At 61.5% G+C, this 22,417-nt stretch overlaps 2 protein-coding genes across 5 annotated transcripts; one reads left to right on the top strand and one right to left on the bottom strand.

The window, feature by feature from the left end:
- Positions 1-134: 134 nt before the first annotated feature.
- Positions 135-16,419, bottom strand: SLC4A2 (solute carrier family 4 member 2). 2 transcript variants are annotated; one of them, XM_082633196.1, is made up of 23 exons: positions 16,243-16,419; positions 13,865-13,978; positions 12,024-12,189; positions 11,612-11,853; positions 11,413-11,531; positions 9,654-9,886; positions 9,412-9,554; positions 7,803-7,983; positions 6,348-6,483; positions 6,028-6,193; positions 5,776-5,890; positions 5,465-5,649; positions 5,108-5,333; positions 4,740-4,955; positions 4,509-4,657; positions 4,176-4,370; positions 2,364-2,624; positions 2,161-2,250; positions 1,793-1,959; positions 1,197-1,450; positions 809-1,099; positions 475-648; positions 135-372 (listed from the first exon to the last, which is right to left on the bottom strand). In XM_082633196.1, the coding sequence occupies exons 2-23, from the start codon at positions 13,913-13,915 to the stop codon at positions 341-343; spliced, it is 3,792 nt and encodes a 1,263-aa protein (XP_082489322.1). In that variant the 5' UTR covers positions 13,916-13,978; positions 16,243-16,419; the 3' UTR covers positions 135-340. The 2 variants fall into 2 exon arrangements, with proteins under 2 accessions (XP_082489322.1, XP_082489323.1); XM_082633197.1 differs by having other exon boundaries at positions 930-1,099; positions 16,243-16,418.
- A 1,748-nt stretch (positions 16,420-18,167) lies between these two features.
- Positions 18,168-22,103, top strand: CDK5 (cyclin dependent kinase 5). 3 transcript variants are annotated; one of them, XM_082633199.1, is made up of 12 exons: positions 18,168-18,299; positions 18,896-18,960; positions 19,076-19,143; positions 19,276-19,336; positions 19,435-19,491; positions 20,153-20,248; positions 20,379-20,453; positions 20,593-20,689; positions 20,859-20,928; positions 21,461-21,521; positions 21,633-21,713; positions 21,823-22,103. In XM_082633199.1, exons 1-12 carry the CDS (start codon positions 18,263-18,265, stop codon positions 21,907-21,909), a joined length of 855 nt encoding a protein of 284 aa, XP_082489325.1. In that variant the 5' UTR covers positions 18,168-18,262; the 3' UTR covers positions 21,910-22,103. The 3 variants fall into 3 exon arrangements, with proteins under 3 accessions (XP_082489325.1, XP_082489324.1, XP_082489326.1); XM_082633198.1 differs by having other exon boundaries at positions 18,896-18,984; XM_082633200.1 differs by lacking the exon at positions 20,379-20,453 and having other exon boundaries at positions 18,896-18,984.
- Positions 22,104-22,417: the final 314 nt, after the last annotated feature.

Genomic DNA, 22,417 nt, shown 5'->3' with positions numbered 1-22,417 from the left:
TCTTCCATTCATACCTGGCACACACACACACACCCCCACACTACACCCCCCCACACACACACACCCCACACACCCCACACATACACCCCACACCCCACACATACACACACCACACACAGACACGCGGCCGGGCATAGGTGGGGGCCGAAGCACTTTATTGCGGGGGGGCTGGTAAGGGGACTTTAAATTATTCACTTAAATAAAAAGGAGGAGGGAGGAGGACAGGGAGAGCACCCCCCAGCCCCTGTTCCCTCTGTCCGTCTGTCCCTCGGCTGTCCGTCCGGGCAGCAGCTACACAGGCATGGGCATCTCGTTGTACTCGTCCACACCCTCCCGCTCATCAAACACCGGCTCCGCCTCGTTCGCATCCAGCTGTGGTGGGGACGGGGTCGGGAAGGTCGGTGCTGAGCACGACCCCTCGGCAAGGCCAATGAGGGGGCGCTGGGGCTGGGGCTGGGGGCGCAGAAGCCTTACGCATTTCATCTCTCGCTCGGTGAAGATGCGGGTGAGCACCAGCATGCGGAGCGGCACCGTGAGGATGAGGATGAAGGGGAAGGCCAGGGAGGCGGCCGTGGACATGACGGCCCAGAGCACGGCCAGGCAGAGCAGCTGCAGGGCCGTGAACAGGTGCATACGGAGGGTCCGAACCTGGGTGGGGTGGCGCAGGGCGGGACAGGTGAGCCCAGCCTTCTCCCCAGCCTCCGGGCGCCCCGGTCCCCGGAGGGCCATCAGGTCTGCCACACCCAGAGGACGGTGACCCCTCTCCCCTCCACAGAGGTGGGACGGAAGCGCCTTCTCGGGTGCTTACCGGAGACAGGTCTGCACAGGCTGAATGGTGGTGGCCAGAGTGGGCAGATGGGGGGCTGGAGGGTGACCCACACAGACCAGGACGGGGCAGAGGCATGGGGCCCTTCCGGGCCGGGTCTCACCTTCTTGACGTAGGTGACATCTGGGTGGTGTTTGGGTGGCATGAGCAGCAGGTGCAGCCGCTCATAGAACTGGATCCCGTTAAGGGAGGTAACTCCCATGTACAGGAAAATCCCGAAGAGCACAGCCAGGGGTATCTGCCGGAGCAGATCCCCGATGACCAAGGAGAGGCCTGGGGGAGGAGGAGAAGGAACAGCTGGCCCCAGGGCTCCCCACCCCAGTGGCCCCAAGACCCCTACGGGAAGGCTGGGCGCAAGAGGGGAACGTACCCACAAGCAGGGCAACCAGCAGCCCCGTCACCCGCTGCTCCTTGACCTCCTGGATCTTGGGCTTGTCCCCGGGCGCCACAGCCTTGCTCATGACAGTAAGCGCGTTGGCATGCGTGACGGAGCGGACAGTGGCAGCAGCCAACCAGGGCAAGCCAAAGAGGGCACAGATGCCACCCATGGCCACGATGAGCAGGAGGTCCAGGTGGAAGCCGGAGCCCTTCTGCAGCATGCGCTCCTTCTTGGAGATGATCAGCCTGGGCGGAGACAGGCGCGCACTGAGCCCCGGGCCCAGCCTGGCAGACAGCTGCGTCTTCCCAGGGTGCCCCATCAGTCATCTCCGTCTGTTTGTGGAACCTGATGGTCCCTGACTCTTCCGTCAGCGCGAGGGTTCCATCATGGAACCGAGTCCCACCCAGCCCTCCCCACCCTCCTGGACAGTTCCCAGCCCGTCCTGTGCCCATCCAAGCAAACGTCAGTGGGATTTTCTGTTGCCTGCAAAGTAAACTCCAGCAGCCAGCCTGCCGGGGGCTCCAGCCCCTCCACGCAGCAGGTGGTCCCCGTCTGCACAGCACCCCGCCTCTGCCAGGACCACTCACGTGGTGATCTGTGTCTCCATGAAGATAAGGATGAAGACCAAGATGGCGGGCAGCAGGCTGGCAACCATCATCCACACAGGGAAGGAGCTGTGCTCCCCCAGGGGGTTGATGACCCAGCCCCGCTTCTCTGGGGCCGTCACTGAGAATCCGCTGGGCACGCTCAGCTTCTGCGGGGCAGAGGGTGGGGCCGGGGGTGGGTGAACCTTGGAGGGAGTGCCCTGAGCTGCACTGGGCAGGGTGGACGCTGAAGGCGTGCTGTGGGAAAGGCCTGGTGTCTGCCCAGTTTAGAGGCAGCTCTGGACATGGGGGCCCGGAGGGGAACATCCAGAGCCCAGCACCACCTCACTGCTGCGGGCGCTCCGCCGTACCTGGGTATAGGTGTCCTCGATACTGTAATCCACAAGCACCATGATGAGGATCGCGATGGGTACCCCAAAGTCCCCGATCACTCGCCGTACCTGTGGGCAAGCACCATGCTCAGAGGTCCCACGGCTCGCTCCAGCCCTGACTCCGAGTCGCCCCCCTTGCTGCCCCCAGATCTCGCCTCCCTCGGGCCTGCCAGCCCACACACCCGGCCAGGGAAGAACCGGCTGTTCTTGAATTTGCGCAGGAAGAAGGCGATGAAGAAGGTGCCAGCCATGAGCACCAGCGACAACAGGGCGGTGTTGGGCTGGCCCCGGGGCCTCGCCTGCCTGGACGGCCCAGCTGAGCTCTCATTCCTCGGCCCCAGCGTGGCTCCTTCTCCTGCCCCAGCCCACGTGGCGTTCTCGCTACTGTCTGCCTCGGAGCTGTTGGAGACCGAACAGCCGTGGAGGGGGTGTTCCTGGAAGATCTGGGGAGAGGACAAAGGATTCTATCAGCTTAACTGGTGAGACATCCGGGACTCAGCTATATGCTGAGCGGGACAGGTGGGGCTGGGGGTGGCTGGCCTGCCCTCAAGGAGCTTGTCTTGATTAAGAAAATGACCGAGGTGACCAGATGTGAGCACAACTAGGAATTAAGAGAGGGGCTGGTCTGGGACTTCCCTGGCGGTCCAGTGGTTAAGACTGAGCTTCCAATGCAGGGGGTGTGCGGGTTTGATCCCTGGTCAGGGAACTAAGATCCCACATGCCACCCGGCGTAGCCAAAAAATTTTTTTAGAAAAAGAGAGGGGTTGATCTAATTCGGGAAAGCAGCTGCAAACGAGGCTCCAGCCAGGCCTGGAGGAGCAACACAGGGAGCATGGTGGGCCTTGGGGGCACATCTTCTGATCCTGACACAGACACAGACGTGGGTCTGATGCCCAGACCGTGACCCTGTCTGTCATCTTGGGGGCCTTTCCCTTTGACATTCTGGATTGTTCGCCGCTTTAACAAAAGCACAGGGACTTCCCTGGTGGCACAGTGGTTAAGAATCCGCCTGCCAGTGCAGGGGACACAGGTTCAAGCCCTGGTCCAGGAAGATCCCACGTCGTGGAGCAACTAAGCCCATGTGCCACAACTACTGAGCCCATTCGCCTAGAGCCTGTGCTCTGCAACAAGAGAAGCCACTGCAATGAGAAGCCCGCACAACACAACGAAGAGTAGCCCCCACTCGCCGCAACTAGAGAAAGCCCGCACGCAGCAACAAAGACCCAATGCAGCCAAATAAATAAATAAATTTATTAAAAAAAAAAAGAATCCACCCGCCAATGCAGGGGACATGGGTTCGAGCCCTGGTCCAGGAAGATCTCACATGCCGCAGAGCAACTAAGCCCATGCACCACAACTACTGAACCTGCGCTCTAGAGCCTGCGAGCCACCACCACTGAAGCCCGTGCACCTAGAGCCTGTGCTCTGCAACAAGCCTGCACACCACAATGAGAAGCCCGCGCACCGCAACGCAGAGTAGCCCCCGCTCGCCACAACTAGAGAAAGCCCGCACGCAGCAACAAAGACCCAATGCGGCCAAAAATAAAGTTATTCAAAAAACAAAAGCACATATTACCTTCGTTATTAAAGATATGTGAGTCATCCACCTAGATGTTCAGCCTCACAGGTAATGAAATAATTGCAGAGTAAGCTCATAAGAATGCCCCTTTTCACATTTTAAGTTTTTGAAAATTTATTTCACAGAAGATACTGTGAAATATACGCCTTATATGCTGTGAAGCATGTATACTACTTTTGCAAGAATGTATTTACAAGTTAAAAAAAAACACATGAGTCTTTAAGACTGATCTGAAGCTCTGGTGTATATGTTGGTGACAGGGAGGGAGGTGGGCGGGGAAGGGGTGGGGGCGGGAGGAAGGACCAGCCTAGGTTCTGTGGCTCCATGGGGCAGAACAAAGGGGCAGGACGCCCCCGGCTCCCTCCAGTCCCAAAGCCGGGCCCCTCCTGGGCCAGGTTCCGTCGGGCCCACCCACCTTAACCAGCTTGTAGAAGGTCTCGTAGATGAAGATGAGGGAGATGAGGAAGGCGAAGATCTCCTGGGTGAAGCGGGAGACGAAGCGCACCAGGAAGCTCCCCTCCAGGGCCACCATGAGCAAGGCCAGCAGCACCAGCCAGAAGCCAATCCACACGCGGCCCACCAGGTACTCCAGGTTGTTGCTGCTGCAGAACTGGGGCGGGGTGGGCAGTCAGATTCAGAGCCCGGGGCGGGCTAACGGGGTCGGGGTGGGGGTGGGAGTGCTCGGGGAAGAGGAGGGGGAGCTGATCTGGGCAGGAAGAACCAGCCCGGGTAGCCCGTGGCCCCTCACCGAGAAGAAGGCTTCCTCGAAGACCAGCAGGGGCCCCGAGAAGCCGATCACCAGCAGCGGCTGGGCCCCCAGCAGGCAGAAGATCACGCCCTGGATCGCCGTGGACATGATCAGCTCTGATACTCCAATCAGGTCATGCGTCTTCTCTCCTAGGGTGGCAAGAGCCAGCTCAGGGGCTGGCGGCCGCGGGGGCCGGGGCGCTCCCCACCACGACCTGAAGCCTCTCCTTACCCAGAAGCCCCCCGAAGGTGATGGCAGGAGACAGGGCCGCGAAGTAGATGAAGATGACGGCGGCCAGGCACTGGGGGTCGAGCGCGTCTCGGAAGTCGCTCAGGTAATGGGGATAGCGGCGCCGCACATCTCGGATCAAGCCCCCGAAAGGCCGGCCTGTCCGCCGGAGGGGATCGTCTTCCACCGCACCTGCCGCCTCTACCATCTGCAGGAGCGCTGCAACCCGGGCCTCCATCAGGGCGCCCGTCACAGCCCTCTTCCTCCCGTCCCGCTCTCTTCCGCCTACAACAGGCCACCCACCCTCCAGCCTCACCCCCCAGGCCCCCGCCGGCAGCCCAGACCTGGCCCCGGCCTGCGCTGGCCCGTACCCTTATCCTGGGCTGACTTGGGCTCCAGCCCGGCCCCCGGGGGCAGCAGCCGGCCCTGCTCCTCCCGCTTCTTGAGCATCTGGCGCTGGAAGTGGGCGACGGACCGCAGCAGCTCCTCGCCCTGCACCTCCGAGGGTGGCAACACCACGCTGCAGTCCAGGAAGGCATTGATGGCCGCCAGCAGGTCCTCCCGCTCGTCTGCCAGGTAGGCTGCCTCGTGGAATTGCTGCCAGAGCGGGACCGGGGCTAGTGAGGACACGGGACGAGGGCCGGGGGGCCTGGGGCCGGGCTGGGCGACTGGGTGGGGGCATCCCAAGCGGGCTCTGGGGCACGGGGCCCGGCCGGGCGGCGGCTGACCTTGTCGGACATGAGGGTGGAGATGGAGCGGCCGATCTCGTGGTAGTCCATGTTGGCGCTGCTCGGGCCCAGCAGCAGGAAGAGGAAGCGCACGGGCACCGGCACCTCCAGCACCGCGTCCAGCTCCGCTGCCTCCCGCAGCCGCACGAAGGCCATGGTGGGGCGGGAGAGGAACTCCACACAGCCTGGGGGCGTGCAGCCGGCATGGGCGCGGGAGCACCGGCCGCCTCCCGGCCCCCAGCGCAGGGGGCGCCACCGAGGCAGGCCCGGCCACCCGCACCCTGCCCCCACCCCCAGCTCGCCTCACATACCCACAAGGACCACCGTAGCCTCGGCGTTCTCAGGGATCTTCTCCAGAAGCTTCAGCTCATGCTTGGACTTGGAGCGGGTGATCCCAGCCGGAGGAGCTGCAGGAGGCGGCTCACGCTGGGGATGCAGAAGAGCAGAGCTCAGCCTGGCCACCCCCCCCCCGCCCCCCCCCATTCCCGCCCGACTCGCTCGGTGGTCCCGCAGCCGCAGTGGTGGCCGGACCTGACCCAGGCAGGGTCACTTTCTCCCCTCACCTCTCGCTCCACCTCCAGCCGGGTCTCGGGAACACCTCCAATGAGAGGCTCGGTGACGTGGGGGTCGCTCTCGGCCCCCTGGCCGTGGTGATGCCCCAGCAGGGAGCCCAGGGAGCCGGCCGAGATGTTGCGGGGAAAGGAGAAGTCCTTCTCGTCACTCGGGTGGCTGGTGGGGCAGCAGGCAGGAGGTGAGGGCCGGCGGCCGGCACTGGGCACACGCGGGCACTGGGCACGGGCGGGCACTGGGCACACGCGGGCACTGGGCACACGCGGGCACTGGGCACAGGCGGGCGGGCAGGGTGCGGCGGGCGGTGCCTCACCTGTGCTTTAGCAGCAGGGCCCTCAGCACGTTGGCTCTGTCCTCGGCCTTGATCTGGTCAGAGATGACCATCTGCTCCACCACCTGGTGGGCCACGCCAGGCAGGGTCTGCTGGTCCAGGTCCAAGAGCACAGCCCCTGGAATAAGGACAACCGGGAGGGGTCCTCATCCCCAGGCAAGACGCAAGGGCGGGGATGGGAGGGAGGGAGAGCAGGAGCGAGGGCAGCCACGTAAGTGCGGCCCAGGGTCGGAGCACCAGCCCAGGAATCAGTGAGCAGGGCCCAGCTCTGCCCGAGGCCCAAGTTCCACGGCCTCTCTGACCCATTTCTTCCAACCCTCCTCTCCCAGCAGGAATGCTGTGGGGCTCAGCAGAGGCCAGGGAACCCCAGCCATCAGAGAGGCTACCGGGGCCGGGCCCTGCCCAGATGCCCCTTCCGGGAAGCACGCAGCAGGAAGTGCCCCGGGCCACCCGCTCGGCCTAGACTGCTCTTCACTGCCAGCAAGTGCCTCCTCTGACTTCACTCTAGGGTCCCAGTTCTGCCCTCTGGAGCACGACACAACCGGTCTGCGGCCTCGTCCCCGTGGCAGCCCTGGAGCCACCTGAAGACGCCCCCCTCCAAGTCCAGCAGCTAGCTGTTCAAGGACAGTTTCTAGATCTCTCCACCCCGTCACTGCTCTGAGTTGCCATTTCATATAGAAATGAAGGTCCTTTCAAAAGCCACCAGGTCATTTTTCCGCCAAGGTCAACTCACAGGAACACAGAACTAAAGAACAAACAGAACCGAAGGCCCCCCGAGCAGCCAAAACCGAGATCGCAAAGCCCGGCGATAAAGCACCCGCACTTTGGCACCTTACCCCAAGCCCTCAAGCCTCACTCAGAGCCTAGTTAGTTTCTGCTAGTTTGGAAATAATTGTGACAGGTTCCTGAGTCCTCAGCTGCTTAGAAGCAGGCCTGCTGACGGCAACTGGGAGCGATTCCCCAACAGGAAGGAGGAAACAAGCAAACAGCAGAACATCAGACACAGAGCTCGCGAATCCTGCATCCGTGCTCGTGCAGTCAAGTTTACACAGCCCTACTACAGGTTAGGTCACATGCCCCAGAATCTCTAGAATTTCAGAAAGCGTTCCACCAAAACTGTTTGACAACATTGTAGCATCCAAAACATACCAGCTTCCGTTATCTGAAAATATCACTTAGAGAAGCTGCTTGCTGAAGATGCCAGACAAGAGAAGAGGGTCAGTCCTGCCCTGCAGTCACCCAATGACAGAGCCCGAGGAATGGCAGGCATCGCGAGAGGTGATATCGTGACAGGAGATGCTCCCTCCTGGGCTCTGGTGACATTACACACCCTGTTGCTCAAGACAAATGTGGGACCACGTGGTCCTCAGAGAACGGGCGCGGCAGGCGAAGGGAACTCCTGGGGCAATGACGGGCAGGGCGTGGGGTGTGGGTTACCGTGGGCCAGGGTGCGGCGCAGCTCCAGGAGGCTGCGGAATGAGAGGGAGGCCACGTGGGGCTTCCCCCAGCGCTCCGTCTCTTCCTCCACATCCTCCTCGAATTTGATCCAGCGCGCCGTCTCCCGCCACTGAGGCTCCTGGTTTTTGTCCAGCAGCAGCTCATTCAGTTCCACAAACACCTTGGGGTGAGATGAGAGGGCGTGGCAGGACGGGGGCACAGGCACGGAGCCTGATGGAGGGCACAGGCATGGAGCCGGGGCGAGTTATTAACCCATCGCAGACTGGCCCTCGTCTGTAAAATGGGAGTAATACCACCCCCATTACTAGTGTATAGCACAGGGATCTATACTCAATATTTTATAATAACCTATGAGGGAAAAGAATCTGAAAAAAATAGATATATATGTATGTATAACTAAATCACTTTGCTGTACACCTGAAATTAACACAACATTGTAAATCAACTGTACTACAATAATAATAATAATAAAAGGGCTCTAATGAGGGCTAAAAGAAAAAGTATACAAAACATTTAGCACAGTATATGACTCTTAGTAACTGTCTGATGAATGGTCACTACACACACACACACACACACAGGAATTTTTTTTGGCCTCGCCACGCAGCATGTGGAACTTCCCTGCCCAGGGATCGAACCCATGGGAAGTGAGGAGTATTAACCACTGGGCCACCAGGGAAGTCCTACATTGGAATTCTGTAGGATTCATTTATATGCATTCAAGAACTGGCAAAACTAATTGAGAGTGACCGCAGAGCAGTCACCTCTGAGGGTGGTGACTAGGCAGAGGCCTGAAGGAACTTCCTGAGTGTGGGAAATGTCCTATATCTAGGTAGGGTTGGCCAGGTATTTACACGTGCAAAGTGTCACAGAGCTGTATGCTTAACCCGAGTGTGCTTTACTGTGTCTGTTCGACCGCAATAAAAAGGTAACCAAAAAAATCCACTGGAAGGGTCAGGGTTCAGGGCCAGAGCCCTAGAGTCTAAGGTGGGCAACGTCGCTAAGTAACTGAGTGGCCTTGACCAGTCACTGCCCCTGATTTATGGCTGATGTGCCGCCCTGGCCAACATCCTCACAGGTTATGGGAGGACTGGATGAGCACAGAGGTGACTGGATTCTGAAAAATGAAACGCGCTGCTCCACGGAGCTGCCTCTGGCCCAAACGGTCCTCAAACACCTCGCTGCCAGCTGCCAGAAAACGGGCATGAAAGGGAAGCCGACCTGTCTAAAATGTGAACCAGAACTGTAAGGCCCACACCAGCAACAGCAGGTAATACTGTAATAACTGTCTGGGGACAGACGGCTACTAGACTTACCGTAGTACACATTTGGTAACATGTTTAAATGTTGAATCGTTACGTTGTACACCTGAGGCTAACATGATATTGTGTATCAACTATATTTCAATTAAAAAAAAAATCAACACTATTCGAAGATGTGTATATTGCACTCTTGTGCAGTGTACAACCTTCAAAACCATACATGACAACCCTGGTGCTGGAGATGACCGCAGGTCCGAGAAGGGGCGGGGGCTGTGGTGAGAAGACAGATGGGGAGATGCTGGAAGACCGTGAAGTGGAGAAATTACCTCGTGGGGCTTGTGGGGGGCCCGGGGCCGAGCCCGAGGGGTGGGGCCAGGCTCTCGCCCTTCCCGGCCACTCTGCACAGACGCTTTGGCATTCTTCCGCACCAAATGTCGCCGTACCCCAGGAACGTCCTCAAACCGGTGACCTGTGGGCGGGGAGTGGAGGGACAGGGTCAAGCGCCCCTTCCTCTTACCCCCACCCTCGTTCCCAGCAGCTCCGGGCTTGGCCCAGGCCCAGCACTCACTCTTCATGAGATCTAGGTCGGCCGTGGCCAGCGTCTGGGCCTCGCTCTCGTCCGTCGGGACCCGGGGCAGCAGTGCCTGCTCAGCCCCAGTCATGCTGCCGATGCGTCTCCTCTCCTGCAGATTGTAGCTGCGGTGCCCAGGCTGCGCTTTGGCTGGGGGGCGCCCAGAGGCACCCCCGTCATCACCTCCCGCTGTGACACTGGCCACTGCCGCCACCTCTTCCACCAGGGCTCTGGAGAGACAAAGCAGCCGTGAGCCTGAGAATGCTGGCCCCTCCCCCTCGGCCGGGAGCCACACAGGAGGGGCCCAGGAAGGGGACCCCACTGGACCTCACCCCTCCTTGCTCCCCACTCTCGGTAGGTGTGGATATGAAAGAGTGAGGATTCTGGAAGCAGACTGCCACATCTAAATCCGGCTCAACCATTTACTGGCTGTGCCACCCAAGCAATCACACAAGCCACCCGGAACATCAGCTCAGCAGAAAAATGGAGCTGAGGGCAGCCTTCCCAGGTGTGGGGAGAGTGAAGTCCGGAAAAGTACCCAGAGTGGGACCTGCTTCCCCTCCCAGGCACACCCCTAACAATGGACTCGAGGTTCACAGCGTCCCGTGTTTCTAACCAAATGGAGTAAAGTACATGGAAATGGGCCTTTGAAACTGTAGACACCCCATCCTGCCCAACAGTCATAAGGGGGATATGAACCCCTGTCCCTTACAGATTCCAGCTTCTGCTCCTGTCCCCCAAGCTGCAATGCCTCCTTTCTCTCTGCCACTGCCAGTGGGTCCCTGTCCCTGCCGCACCTTTCCACACCGTTCTCCCGGCATCTCATCTCCCACAGCTCCAAGCCCCCATCCCCTGCCCATGACCAGTCCCCCCTCTGCCAGGCTCTCTCCACCTACACCTACCTTCCGTGCCCTCGCTTCTGCCTGCACCCCTGCCCACAAATCTGACCCACTTTTCCAGCGCAACGCCGTGCTCTCTCTGGGGCTCCGCCACCTCCTCCTGGCCGTCCGGCCACCTGCAGGCCTGCGCCCCCAGCGCAGACGGCCAACGCGGACCCAGCTCCGTCCACACTGTCCTATCTCCCCAGCGAGTCTGTGCCTCCCTGGAGGGGCAACTGGCCCTTCACTTCCCCGGGTCCTTCGCACTGCCTGGCACCCAGAAACCAACAGGGAGGTGACAGTAGTGACCTTGAGACCTAGTTCAAAGTGATTTCTTCCAAGAAGCCTTCTCTGTTTAACAACCCCAAACTCCAATCACCTGCTGGTACCGACACTACATCTGAACCAGGTCGTCTGGCACAGTAACTTGTTCTGATACCATTTCACGGGACCACGACCAGGGTGGACTGGCAGCTAGCTCCCCAAGAGTGAGAGGGGGTCTCCTATTCCTCTCACACCCTTGGGGTCCCAGGGGGTGCCTGGAGGTCACCCGTCCAGTCCCTGATCCGGTGTTTGATGCTGCTCCACCTGAAGCCACGGGCGGGGGGATGGCAGGGGGTGGGAGGAGACGGCTTAGACCACACATCTCTTCCGTGCCAGGCTGACCCATACTTAAACTTCCGTTCATACCACGCTTCTATTATTCTTGGTTTATAGATGGGAAAACAGGCTCAGAGACACTGTGACTTGTCCAAAGTCAAATCGCAGCGGCAGGACTGGGATTTCTGAACCTGTCTGGGGACCTCAAGGCTCTTGCTTTTCTCCCTACCTCAACTCGCTGGTGCCGGCACGGAAGGTCCCTATCTGGGGACACTTACCCAGTCTGGGCCCCTTTGGTGGCCTGGGGAGCTGCCTCGTGGTGGGGCAGCATTGGAGGGGGAGACGGACTGGTCGTTTCCGCCTTCCGGTCCGCACCTTCATCCTCCTGGAGAAAGAACTAGAACAGGGACCCGTGTGAGCAGGTGAGGCCAGGCCAGGGGTACTGCAGACATCCCCAGGAGCCCTGCCCCCGCTCACCTGCACGGAAGAGGGTGTGGACGCAGGGGACGGCTGGGTGAGTGCCCTGGCCCCCTCGGCCTCACTGGCCTCTTCCTCCTCTTCCTCGCCCTCCTCGATGGTGGGGGTCTCCCCAGTCGGGGAGGCTCCAGGGCGCCTGCGCGGCTTCCGTCCTGGGCCCTGGGGTACCTTTCGGCGCCTGGCGTCAGGAGGCAGGTGGGTGGACAGCGGGTGGTGGATGTGGTGGGAGGACTGCCGGTGGTCTGCAGGGAGGAGGGCGCTTGGCTGCCGGTGGGCACGGCTCCCCGCTCAGCTGGCCGGCCCCCAGCACCACCCCTAGGCCCCCGGCTCCATCCTGGCTCCATCCTGGCTCCATCCTGGCAGCCAGAGCACCCCTGCCCCCCACTCGCCCCGCCTCCCCGAGCCCCCTCACATTCAAAGTCTGCCTCCCCATAGCTTCGGCCGGGCTCCTCCCCTCCTCGGGACCCGGCCTCCTGTAGGATCTCCTCAAACCGCTCCACGCCCAGGGTGCGGTGAAGTTCATCCTCCTCCTGCTCAGGGAAGCCAGGCGTCACAGGGCCCAGGCTCTCTGGCTCTGGCTGTGGAGAAGGGGCGGTGAGAACGCACGCACGCACGCACGGGAGTCGTTCCTCGAAACCCCACCCCGCCTAGCGGCAGAGTCCAGTACCCCCCGCCCCCGGCTGCCCTCCCCTTGAGTGCCAGGGACTCGGGACTCAGCACCCACCGCCCAGCAGCCCGTCCCCCGGGTTCCGGGCTCTCAGGACCCTGGCTGGGCGCATTCCAGTCAGTTCTAGGGCAGGGGGAAAGTGTCTGCCCTGGAAGCCTCAGCAGAAACCCTGTGTGTCCAGCCTGCAGGTCAAGGTCGGGTGTGTGATCTGGGCCGTTCACATGGCTGATAGTGAACGCAGCCCCTGCGCTGGGGGACGGCCGCTGAGCCTGAAAAGTAACTTCTGCAGGCGCCTGAGCTAACTGACCCGGGCTTGGTCTGAATCAAACTAGAGCCCAGCTCCTGGACAGGGATGCAGCGCTTCACCTTGTGAGGAGAGGCCCCCGCTGGCAGCAGGGGCAGCCCACCCGCACTGAGTCCGGAGCCCGGGGCCTCAGCCGCTGCGGGGCCCCGCCCTGCCCCCACCCTGCCTCCACCCTCACTCCCCCCACCTGAGTCATACTGCAGGAGCCGCGGGACTGCGGTGGTGGTGGCGGTGTGGCGCTTTGGAGAGCTCAGCCTAGCTGAGCAGCCGGCCGCCCAGCCCACGGCCTTGGTCCAGCCCCCCCACCCCTCCCCCCAGGCACCGCTAAATATTTGCTCAAGAGCTTCTGGACTTGAAGGGCATCGACATCTCCAAGGGCAGGGGTACCAGAGCAAGGAAGCGCAAGGGGGAGGTAGGCTGGGAAGAAGGGCGGGCCTTGGAGAGTCCCGGAGGTGGGGTCACGAGCAGCTGGGGGTGGCAGGGACACTGGGCAGGAGAAGACGCAGGGGTGAGGAATCTGCTTCTCCCCGGCCCACCTCCACAGCTCTAGCCCGGCTCCCCCGGGCCCTGGGCCTCACTCTCACCAGAATTAGCACACGGGCTAGCCCGGGGTGGGGGGAGGAGGGTCAAGAACCCCTTGCACCTGAGGCTGCAGGAGGAAGTCCATGGCCGGGCAGGGGTGAACTCAGGAGGGAGGGGGAGGGGACCAGCCGGCGCCTCTTCCTGGTCACGTGCCCCACTGGGCCAAGGTGACCAATAACGGGCTGATTATGGCACTGGGGTTAATCATTAGCCTTCCCAGGAAGATCGGGAGGGGGACACGAGGGGCGGTGGCCACGTGGGGGCCAGGAGGGGCGGGGCTGAGTGGCACGTGGGGCCGGGGTGCAGCGGTGTGCCCAGAGATACCTTGCAGCAGACTGGCACCGCCTCTAAGACCCAGTGGGGGGGGGGGGGGTCGCTGGCTTAGAGACCCAGGCTTCCCTAAGTTCCTCTCTTGCTGAGGCTAAACAATCCGGGTCTTCAGGACACAGAGCCTCAACTCCCTCCCTAGGACCAGAAGCTGTCTGACACCCACCCCCCAACCTGGGGGATACCTGTCCCAGACCCAGTGCCCCACGCAAGGCCCGGAGCGGGGATGGCGGTGCCCCTCCCAAGTCCCTCACAGGCTCCCCTCACAGGCCTCTCCGGACACACACACCCCTGTTTGACACAGACCCGAACCCTGGCCAGAGCCCCAGGGGTGATGGTGGAGAGGGACAGGGGAGCAACGGGCAGTACTCACAGTGCGGAAGGAATCTGCGCCCGAGGCGGGGCGCCCGGGGGCGCTGCTCATGGCCAAGTCCTAGCCCTTCTCGCTGTAGCTGCGGCTTTCAGGGCAACAAGGCGGCGGCATAACCTGGGGGTGGGGGCGGGGGAGGAGCAATCACTGCATGAGAGAGGTGCCAGGCCTGCAGGGGCACCCCAACATTGCACAGCCAGGGGAGGGCAGGGCACGGGGGCTTCACGGAAGCCCGCTGGCCAACGAGGGGTCTCCTGGTTGCACAGGATCCTCCCAGACTATGAAAGGCCTTAGAGTGGCCCTTGGAGGGTGGGGGGAGCAAAGAGAGTTATTTATGGGAAGAAAAGAGAGGAACAAAGAGAGACAGAGGCAAGGACTGAGGCACAGGAGGCCACAGAGGGCCAAGGAGTGAGGGGGAGAGAGCCGGGGGTGAGAGATGCTGGGGGAAAAAAAAGGCAGACAGGAGTCAAGGCCCAGACCCGGAGAGAAAGCAGCGGAGATCAGGGAGGGGAGACAGAGGAAGCAGGGAGGAAAGGCCAAGCCAGAAACGGGAGCGGTGGGAGCGGTGGCCCAGCGGTGGCACGGCACGCTGAGACGGGCTGAGACCAGAGAGGGCTGTGCTGGGGGGAGTGAGACACCCCTTGAGGCAGAGATGACGGGAGGATGAAGGAAGGGAGAAAGAGAGCTCTGGAGAGAGCCCCAAACAGCAAGCAAGGGGGCTGTTCATGTGCCCCCTCCTCTGAAAAAAGCCCAGCCCCGAAGTGTGTGGGGGGGAGGCTCCCTGGGGGAGGGGCAGGAGCCCAACTCTACTCACTCAGTGGGAGGGAGGAAGGGAGGCTGGCAGGCACAGGCCGGGCACGGCTTTATAATGGGGGAGGGGCACGTGACGACCAGAAGGAGGGTGGGCACAGAAACTCTGAGGTTCTGCCCTCAGGAGCAGTCCCGATCCCTCCCCTCCCCAAGCCTGGGGCCAGGAAAATCTGAGTGGCAGGGCTGACGCCCTCCTGACCGTGACTGTAGGGGTGTCTGGGGAGGACACCGTGCGGGGGGGCGGGGGGCGAGGGCAGCAAAAGAGCTGCGGTTAGGGAACCTGGCCAGTGCCAACTGGGGAACCTATTCCTAGTTGGGGCGGTGCTGGGGACACCCAAGGCTCTGCGACGGCAAAAGTACCGAAGCTCCCCAGTGTGTCACTGGGGGGTCAGGGTTACCGGATTTAGGGCCAATTCGGGGGTAAGACAGGTCAGTGCAGGGTCAAACAATGTAGGTCTGGGGGTCAGTCCAGGGTGGGGAGCCTGGAGCGACACATTCCTGGCCGGCCTTCCAACTCAGCTGACTGCCCTCTTCACCTCCCCCTAGCAGGCCCTCCGCCAGGGCAAGTCTGGTGCGGGGGAGAGGGGTGCTGGGGGAGGAAACTCGGTCTGGGAAGGAGTGCCGGCACCTGCCGGCGCCACACTCCCCGCTCCGGGCTGTGCCCTCAGTGTGCTCCTCCATCCTCCCCTCCTCCCTTTACCTCCGCCCCCCCTTCGCCCCCGCCCCCACCATCCCAGAACACAAAGCAGCCTCTGTCCAGAGCATCGATGCCGATAATCCGGGCTGGGGGCACATTCCGGGGACCAGCCCCGACCGGCCCGGAGGATTAGCAACTCTCCCCTGCCCAAGGGATTAGCACTCCGGACCCCCTTGGGGGGCATTAACCACCCCCCAGGTGAATTCGCACATTCCACAGCTCTTCGATGTGGGCCTGGCGGGAGTGGGGAGCGAAGGGAGGAGGGAAAAGTGGACCCTGGATTTCAGGCGGCGCCGCCCCCCACACCCAGCACAGAGCTCCCCACCCAGACAAGCCAGCCCCCCAGGAGCTAGGTCGAACTCTCCGCGCTCGCCTTTCCCATCCCCACCTAGCTGCTCCCTCTTCTGTCTGACCCCTTGTCCTGACCTGACCCGCCAACCCCTTCCCGGCTCCGCCTCCCAACCCCGAAATCGGGGGCAGAGGCTTGGGGCAACTCCTGGGCAGGGCACCCCGGACGGGCATGAAGGATAGAGTAGGGGACCAAAGGGGAGGGGTGTCGTCTTGGAGTCCGCCCAGGAGTCGGGAGGGCCGGCGGCGCCTCCCAGAGAGTACCCCCTCCTGGTGGCAGGGGGCGCGGCACCCTTGCTTTAGGGAACTCTAAGAAGCGGACCCTGGATCCCGCTTCCTACCAGCAATCACTCCTCTCGCCTCCCCATCCTTCTCCCCAAGACCTCGCTTCCCCGCGCCCCTGTCTCCGCCCTTTCCTGCACTTCCACTCCCTCCCAGCTCCGAGTGCCGAGTTCCCCCCTTTCCTTTCCCCTCCCTTCCTCCCTCCGCGGCCCTGGCCCTCCCCCTCCGCCACCTCTCCGCTTACCCGCTTCCTCTGGACTTCGTGCTGCAGGGGTCTCGGGGTCGCTCCCCCTTCTCTGGAGCCCTCGCGCGCTCCCGACGACTCCCCCGTGCCCACCTTGGGGCGCGCCCCCGTCGCTCCCAACTTCTCCCAACTCAACTTTCCCCCGCGCCACAGGCAGGCCAACCCTCTGCGTGCGCGCCCCCTGGCGCACCGTGCGCGGCCCCGCCGCAGCGGGTTGGGAGGCGCGGAGTGGGGGCCGAGACCCGGGGGCGGAGGCGCGCTCCCAGGCACAGCACGGCACTGGGAGCCCAGCGCCGAGGAGGCCGCCCCGGCTGTCCCTCGGCGCGGCCCAGCGAGGTTGCCGCCCCGGGCTTCCCCGCACGGGCGCCCCGCGGACGTCGTCTCTTGGCCGCATTAGGCACCTTTAGCGGAAAGGCTCCCGCCTCATGCTGGGGATCCCAGGCAGGAAAAAGGAGGCACAAAGATGATCAGAAAATTCGAGGCGGAGGAAGTTGAAATATAAATGCATCGGGGTCAAGATTCTCTCGCGGCCGCGGGTGTCCCCCGCCTCCCACCCGCAGTTTCCCCAGTGCCTCCAAGAAAGCCCCTGTCTTTGCTCGGAGGACAGGGACGGGAGGCGGGGCGGGGGGTGGTGGTGGAGGGGGAGCGCGAGAGGGGTGATGGCGGGGATGGATGCCCATTACCCTGAACTGACTTAGATTTTACGAACCGGGGAAATTCTGCCTCGGAGAGATTCCCTGCGGTGACCTCCCTTCTCGAACCCTATTCATAGTCATCACCTGTCATTTAAAGATCTCTGTGTGTACTTCTGGTTTTCTAATAAATTATAACTTGTTCCAGATAATATACGTTTTGCTTCTTTAGTCTGCCACCGGCTGAAGCACTGCAATGTGTATGCAGAAAACGTTCAGATATAAACGAGTTAATTAACAAATATTTAGCACCAACTTTGGTTCCGGCGCTGAGGAGTGCTGTTTGGGGCAGTTATCATCCAGTTCACATCCCTCAAGAATGCAGTCATGAGACAGAGAGAAGCCGCAAGAAAAATCTATAATCAACTCCTTAAGGGATGAGGTCAAGGCTGCTTCAAGTGTAGCTTCTGTCTGTCCTTCTGTCTGTTGAGGGCAGTAACCAACCTGCCAGCCCTCGGCCACACCCTGGCCGACTCCAGTGGGCCCGGGCTCTGCAGGGGGCGGGGACACCCTCCCAGTGTCCAGCCAGCTTGCCTCGGGATATCAGAGTGTAGTGAAAGGCTGGAGTTGGGTGGGCTCCGAGACGACAAACGGGGCTCACAGGAGAGAGGACTCTCTGGCGTTTGGTGAATCCAGTCTCCACTGGGGCACACCTGCCTCTCTTTCCAGCCCTGCGGTCAGCTGGTCCCTGTGAAGTCATCGTCAGCAAGATATGGCTCAGAGCCATTCCCCAATCAATCCTGAGGTCACCAGATGGCCTAGGGAGAGGTGGAAGCCCGTGCTGAGATTGTCAGGGAGTCGATGGAACCTCAATATCATCAACCGGGGCAGAGCAGGGGCGCCTGGGCTCAGGATGCAAGCCGCCAAAACCCAAACCTTAGAAGGCGCCCCACCCCCACCCCTGCTGCCTTCTGGAATGGGTAGTCCCGGAGAGGTCCTTCTCAAAAGAAGGTTGTAAGCGCTGAAAAGGAATAACGCTAGCAGGGCACACTGGGAGCCGCGCGCGACGGCGGGGAGCCGGGAAAACGGACACGCGATGCTTCCTGGGACTTGAAGTCCAAGGGTTGACTCCGCGGTCGAACAGGAGTCCCGGGAGGCAAGTGCTGCAGAGAGCCTGAGCGCAGCCTGCTGGGGGTTGTAGTCTTCTTGTTGTCTAAGGCCCCGGACATTACTGGGAAACCTGGCGCCCTAGGACTACAAGCCCGAGAAGCCCATGCGCAGGCAGTGGGGCGGGGCAGGACCGGAGGCTGGGGTGCCGCCTCCTCTGCAACGCCGGGCCCGGAGTCTTAGAACCCAGGGCCCGCAAGGGTCCTCGCGCGGCTGCCGCGATGCAGAAGTACGAGAAACTGGAGAAGATTGGGGAAGGTAATGGGACCACGAGATGTTCCTGCAAGATCTCCTTCTGCAGACCCTTTAGCATTCCTTGCAGCCCGTCAGCAATACCCACAGATTCCAACCTTAGCACTGGCTGCAGCCCTGGCCCTGAGCTCAACACTCCTTGCAGACACCAATCCTCCCCCGTTAGCATTTCCCACAGACGCCCCCCTCCCAACCTTAGCGCCCCTGTAGACCCACCTCCGACCTCTGCACGTGCTGCATTTCCTACCCCCGTCCTCAGCGCCACTTGCAGAACCTCACCCACCCCCACAGCCTCAGTTCTCGCTGCAGACCTCCAACCTCAGCGTTCCTCCCGGCCCTCATTCCTCTCCCAGACCCCTGCTCCCTATTTTCAGACCCTCCAGAAGCTCGGCCTTTATCATAGACCTCCTCATCCAGCAGCTGCAGCCTCTCCCTGTTGCAGACACCCTTGAGCCATCTGCAGGCTCCTCTCTGCCACATCCCCCACTCCTCCAGGCATCAGAAGTAACACACCCCCACGCTGCTTGCTCTCCCGGCAGGGACCTCCTGGGTTGGGGAAGTGTGCCCCATCCTTTCCCTCAGCCCTGACCTCCTTCCTCTAGGCACCTACGGAACAGTGTTCAAGGCCAAAAACCGGGAGACTCATGAGATCGTGGCTCTGAAACGGGTGAGGCTGGATGATGATGATGAGGTAGGGCTGGGGCATTGGGGCCAGGGAGGGGCTGAGGGCCTAGGCTGGGTGGGATGTGACTGTGGCCCACCTGGCCCCCTCCAATGTGTAGGGAGTGCCGAGTTCTGCCCTTCGGGAAATCTGCCTACTCAAGGAGCTGAAGCACAAAAACATCGTCAGGTGTGTAGATGGGTGGGGTCCTCCCTGCCTGTGTGGTCCGGTGGTGGGGGCTTCAGAGATGGGCTGGGCTGATACTGGGATAGTAGGTGCAGACTTGCGGCCCTGCCTGGCTGAGCACTTGCTTCTCCCTAGGCTCCACGACGTCCTGCACAGCGACAAGAAGCTGACTTTGGTTTTTGAGTTCTGTGACCAGGTGAAAGGGGGACTTGAGGGACAGTAGCCTTGGGAGGATATAGGGACCCAGACTGAGGTTAAATTCTATCCCATCCCCCACCCCCATCCCTTTTTTAGGACCTTAAGAAGTATTTCGACAGCTGCAATGGTGACCTAGATCCTGAAATTGTGAAGGTGAGGACACTGGTTTCCTGGGAGCTCACTGAGGCTGGGGTTGGTGTCCGGATTCAGTGGACGTGCTCTCAGGCCCTGCATGGGGACACTCGGGGCACGAGGGGAGGAGAAAACCCTGGTTCTGCCTCCGAGAGCTTCCATCTTAGCAAAAGCACTTTCACGTGATCGCTTTGACCTGAAGGGAACACTCTGATGTCAGTGATAGGATTTACATTTGAGAGGCAGGAAAATGAGGTTCAGAGAGATTCATTCATTCAACAAATATGTACTGAATGCTTTGCAGTGTGCCAGGCACTGTTCTAGGCCCAGGTTCCAGGGCAAAGAAGTGCTGAATAATAATACAGCACAGTATATACGTTGTTGGTTATGATGTTCATGTTCAAATGAGGCCAGGTAGGGGAGAGATCAGTGTGGGCTGGAAAGGTAGGAAGGCCCACCAAGTTGTCAGTTCCGGAAAGGTGGGGACCAGGGCCCCCGTTCACCTTTCGAGTACCCAGCAAAGAACGAAGTAGGTCCTCCATAATGAAGGGGTGATGCTGGGCCGAGCTTGGTGCTGAAAGTCTGCTGGGGTTTCAAGGCAAAGCAGAGGGGAGCGTGACCCATCGTTGGGCCCGCTTCCCACCCAGACAGTTCGATGAACTCCTCCCTGCCCCTCCCCCAGTCGTTCCTCTTCCAGCTGCTCAAAGGCCTGGGATTCTGTCACAGCCGAAACGTGCTACACAGGGACCTGAAGCCTCAGAACCTGCTCATAAACAGGGTACCTCTGGGCGAGAGGACGGGACCTCAGGGAGGCTGGCGTGGGATGAGGGGAGCTGGACGGGAAGGCGGGAGCAGGGGGCCCGCCCCCAGACTGTGGAAGAGCCCCTCTCCATGCCCCTCCCCCTCAGAATGGGGAGCTGAAATTGGCTGATTTCGGTTTGGCTCGCGCCTTTGGGATCCCTGTTCGCTGTTACTCAGCTGAGGTGAGCTGCGGGGCAGGAAGTGGGGGTGCGGGAGGGAGTCCCCAACCAGCATCCGTCAGCCCCTCCTCCGGGACTCCTCTCTGAGCGCTCTCCTCCCCAGCCCTCAAACTGGGGCTCCCTGTGGTGGGGTCTTCTCCAGGTGGTCACGCTGTGGTACCGCCCACCGGATGTCCTCTTTGGGGCCAAGCTGTACTCCACGTCCATTGACATGTGGTCAGCGGGCTGCATCTTCGCAGGTGACACGCCGGGGTCTGCAGGGGCACTCCATCTCCTGTTTGAGTGGACAAAGACGGTCTGGAGGGTCCCCTCTGGGGAAGGGAGTGGGGCCTCTGGGTGGGAAGGAGGCACGGCAGGGCTGTGGGAGGGAGGGCTTCTTCGCCTGTCACCCCCCCGCCTCTCTCCCAGAGCTGGCCAACGCGGGGCGGCCCCTGTTTCCTGGCAACGACGTAGATGACCAGCTGAAGAGGATCTTCCGATATTCTTCCATCTCCCTTCACCTCAAGCCCTCTGGGAGGGGATCTGGAAGCCCCTGGAGCTCAGAGTGCAGGCAGGGAAGGCAGCGGTGGGCTGGGCTAGGCCTGGGGGTGCCTCAGGGCTTCTCCTGAGGGCAGAGGATGGTGGACGCCTTGGTTGTCATGGGGCAGGTGCCTGCCGCCAGCTGGAGAGCATGCAGCCTGTAGGCAAAGAGGGCTCACTCCTCCAACGGAGAGCCAAATCCCTAGGCTGAAGGAGCCGACAGGATCAGGGGGACGATTAGTGAGAGTGGGGGACCACGGACCTCAGGGTTTAAGTCAAAGTCGTTAACGGCTCCACAGAACCTGGCCTGCAGAAAACAGCATGCAGCTGGGACTGCGTATGAGTGTCGCATGGGCCGGGGGCCGCCTTCTGTCGTGAGCTGGGGGTTAAAGTGAGGAGGGCAGGGGTGGGTATGAGGAATCCCCCTTCCCCAGGGAAAGAGCCCCTCACCTGCCCCTTTCCACCTGAGTGATCCTTGACCCCGTGGACACGCTGCTGGGGACACCGACTGAGGAGCAGTGGCCCGCCATGACCAAGCTGCCGGACTATAAGGTGTGACGGGTAATGTGCTCACGCGTGGTTCATCAGCGGCCCCCCTTAGCTCCTGGCCCTAGCAGCCTCCACGGCCCCGCACCCCTGGCTGACTCACCCTGCCCCCCACAGCCCTACCCGATGTACCCAGCCACCACGTCCCTGGTGAACGTCGTGCCCAAGCTCAATGCCACAGGGAGGGACCTGCTGCAGGTGACCAAGGGCAGGGTACGGGGGCTGGGGCCAGGGCGCTTGTCGGGAGGGACCCGGGGAGCGCGGGGCTCTGGGCGTGAACCTGCCTCGCCTTCTTCTGTGCATCCAGAACCTCCTGAAGTGTAACCCGGTCCAGCGCATCTCAGCAGAAGAGGCCCTGCAGCACCCCTACTTCTCCGACTTCTGCCCCCCCTAGGCTCCAGGCCCCCGGCGGCCAGGCTGGGGCCTGGCCTATTTAAGCCCCCTCTGGGGAGGGGAGGAAAGGCAGGGATGCACGGTGTGCCACGCCCCAGCTGTGCTGGGCCCAACCAGGGTGGAGGTGCCCTAACCCGTGCTCTTCACTCCCTCCGTGGACTTTATTTAATTTCATAAATTGGCTCCTTTCCCACAGTCTGGCTCATGTGGTGGTAAAGTGGCTCTGGGGGTGGGGGGCGTGGTGCTGGGGGGGCCTGAGGCTCTGTTTCGCTTCACTGCCCTCTGCAACCCTGCTTCCAGCTCCAACACAGCCCAACTGTCCGGCCCTGGCTCTGCTACTCTTAAGTGGCTGGAGGCTGGGGGTTGGAGGCTATGACCCTTACCCTTAGGTCTGCACCAGGGGCGGCGCTGCCCCCACACGTGTGCGTATGCGCTCGTGCCCTTCCCTTTCTCTGCCCAGGAGGCGTCAGGCTCCCAGTGTCTGAGGGCAAGGATGGGCTTCCACCAGA

The sequence above is a fragment of the Mesoplodon mirus genome (genome assembly GCF_964341445.2).
Source record: "Mesoplodon mirus genome assembly, chromosome: 9".
In the NCBI taxonomy this organism is placed as follows: Eukaryota; Metazoa; Chordata; class Mammalia; order Artiodactyla; family Ziphiidae; genus Mesoplodon; species Mesoplodon mirus.
The sequence above is the reverse complement of the archived record's forward strand: the minus strand, read 5'-3'. Positions and strand labels throughout refer to the sequence as shown.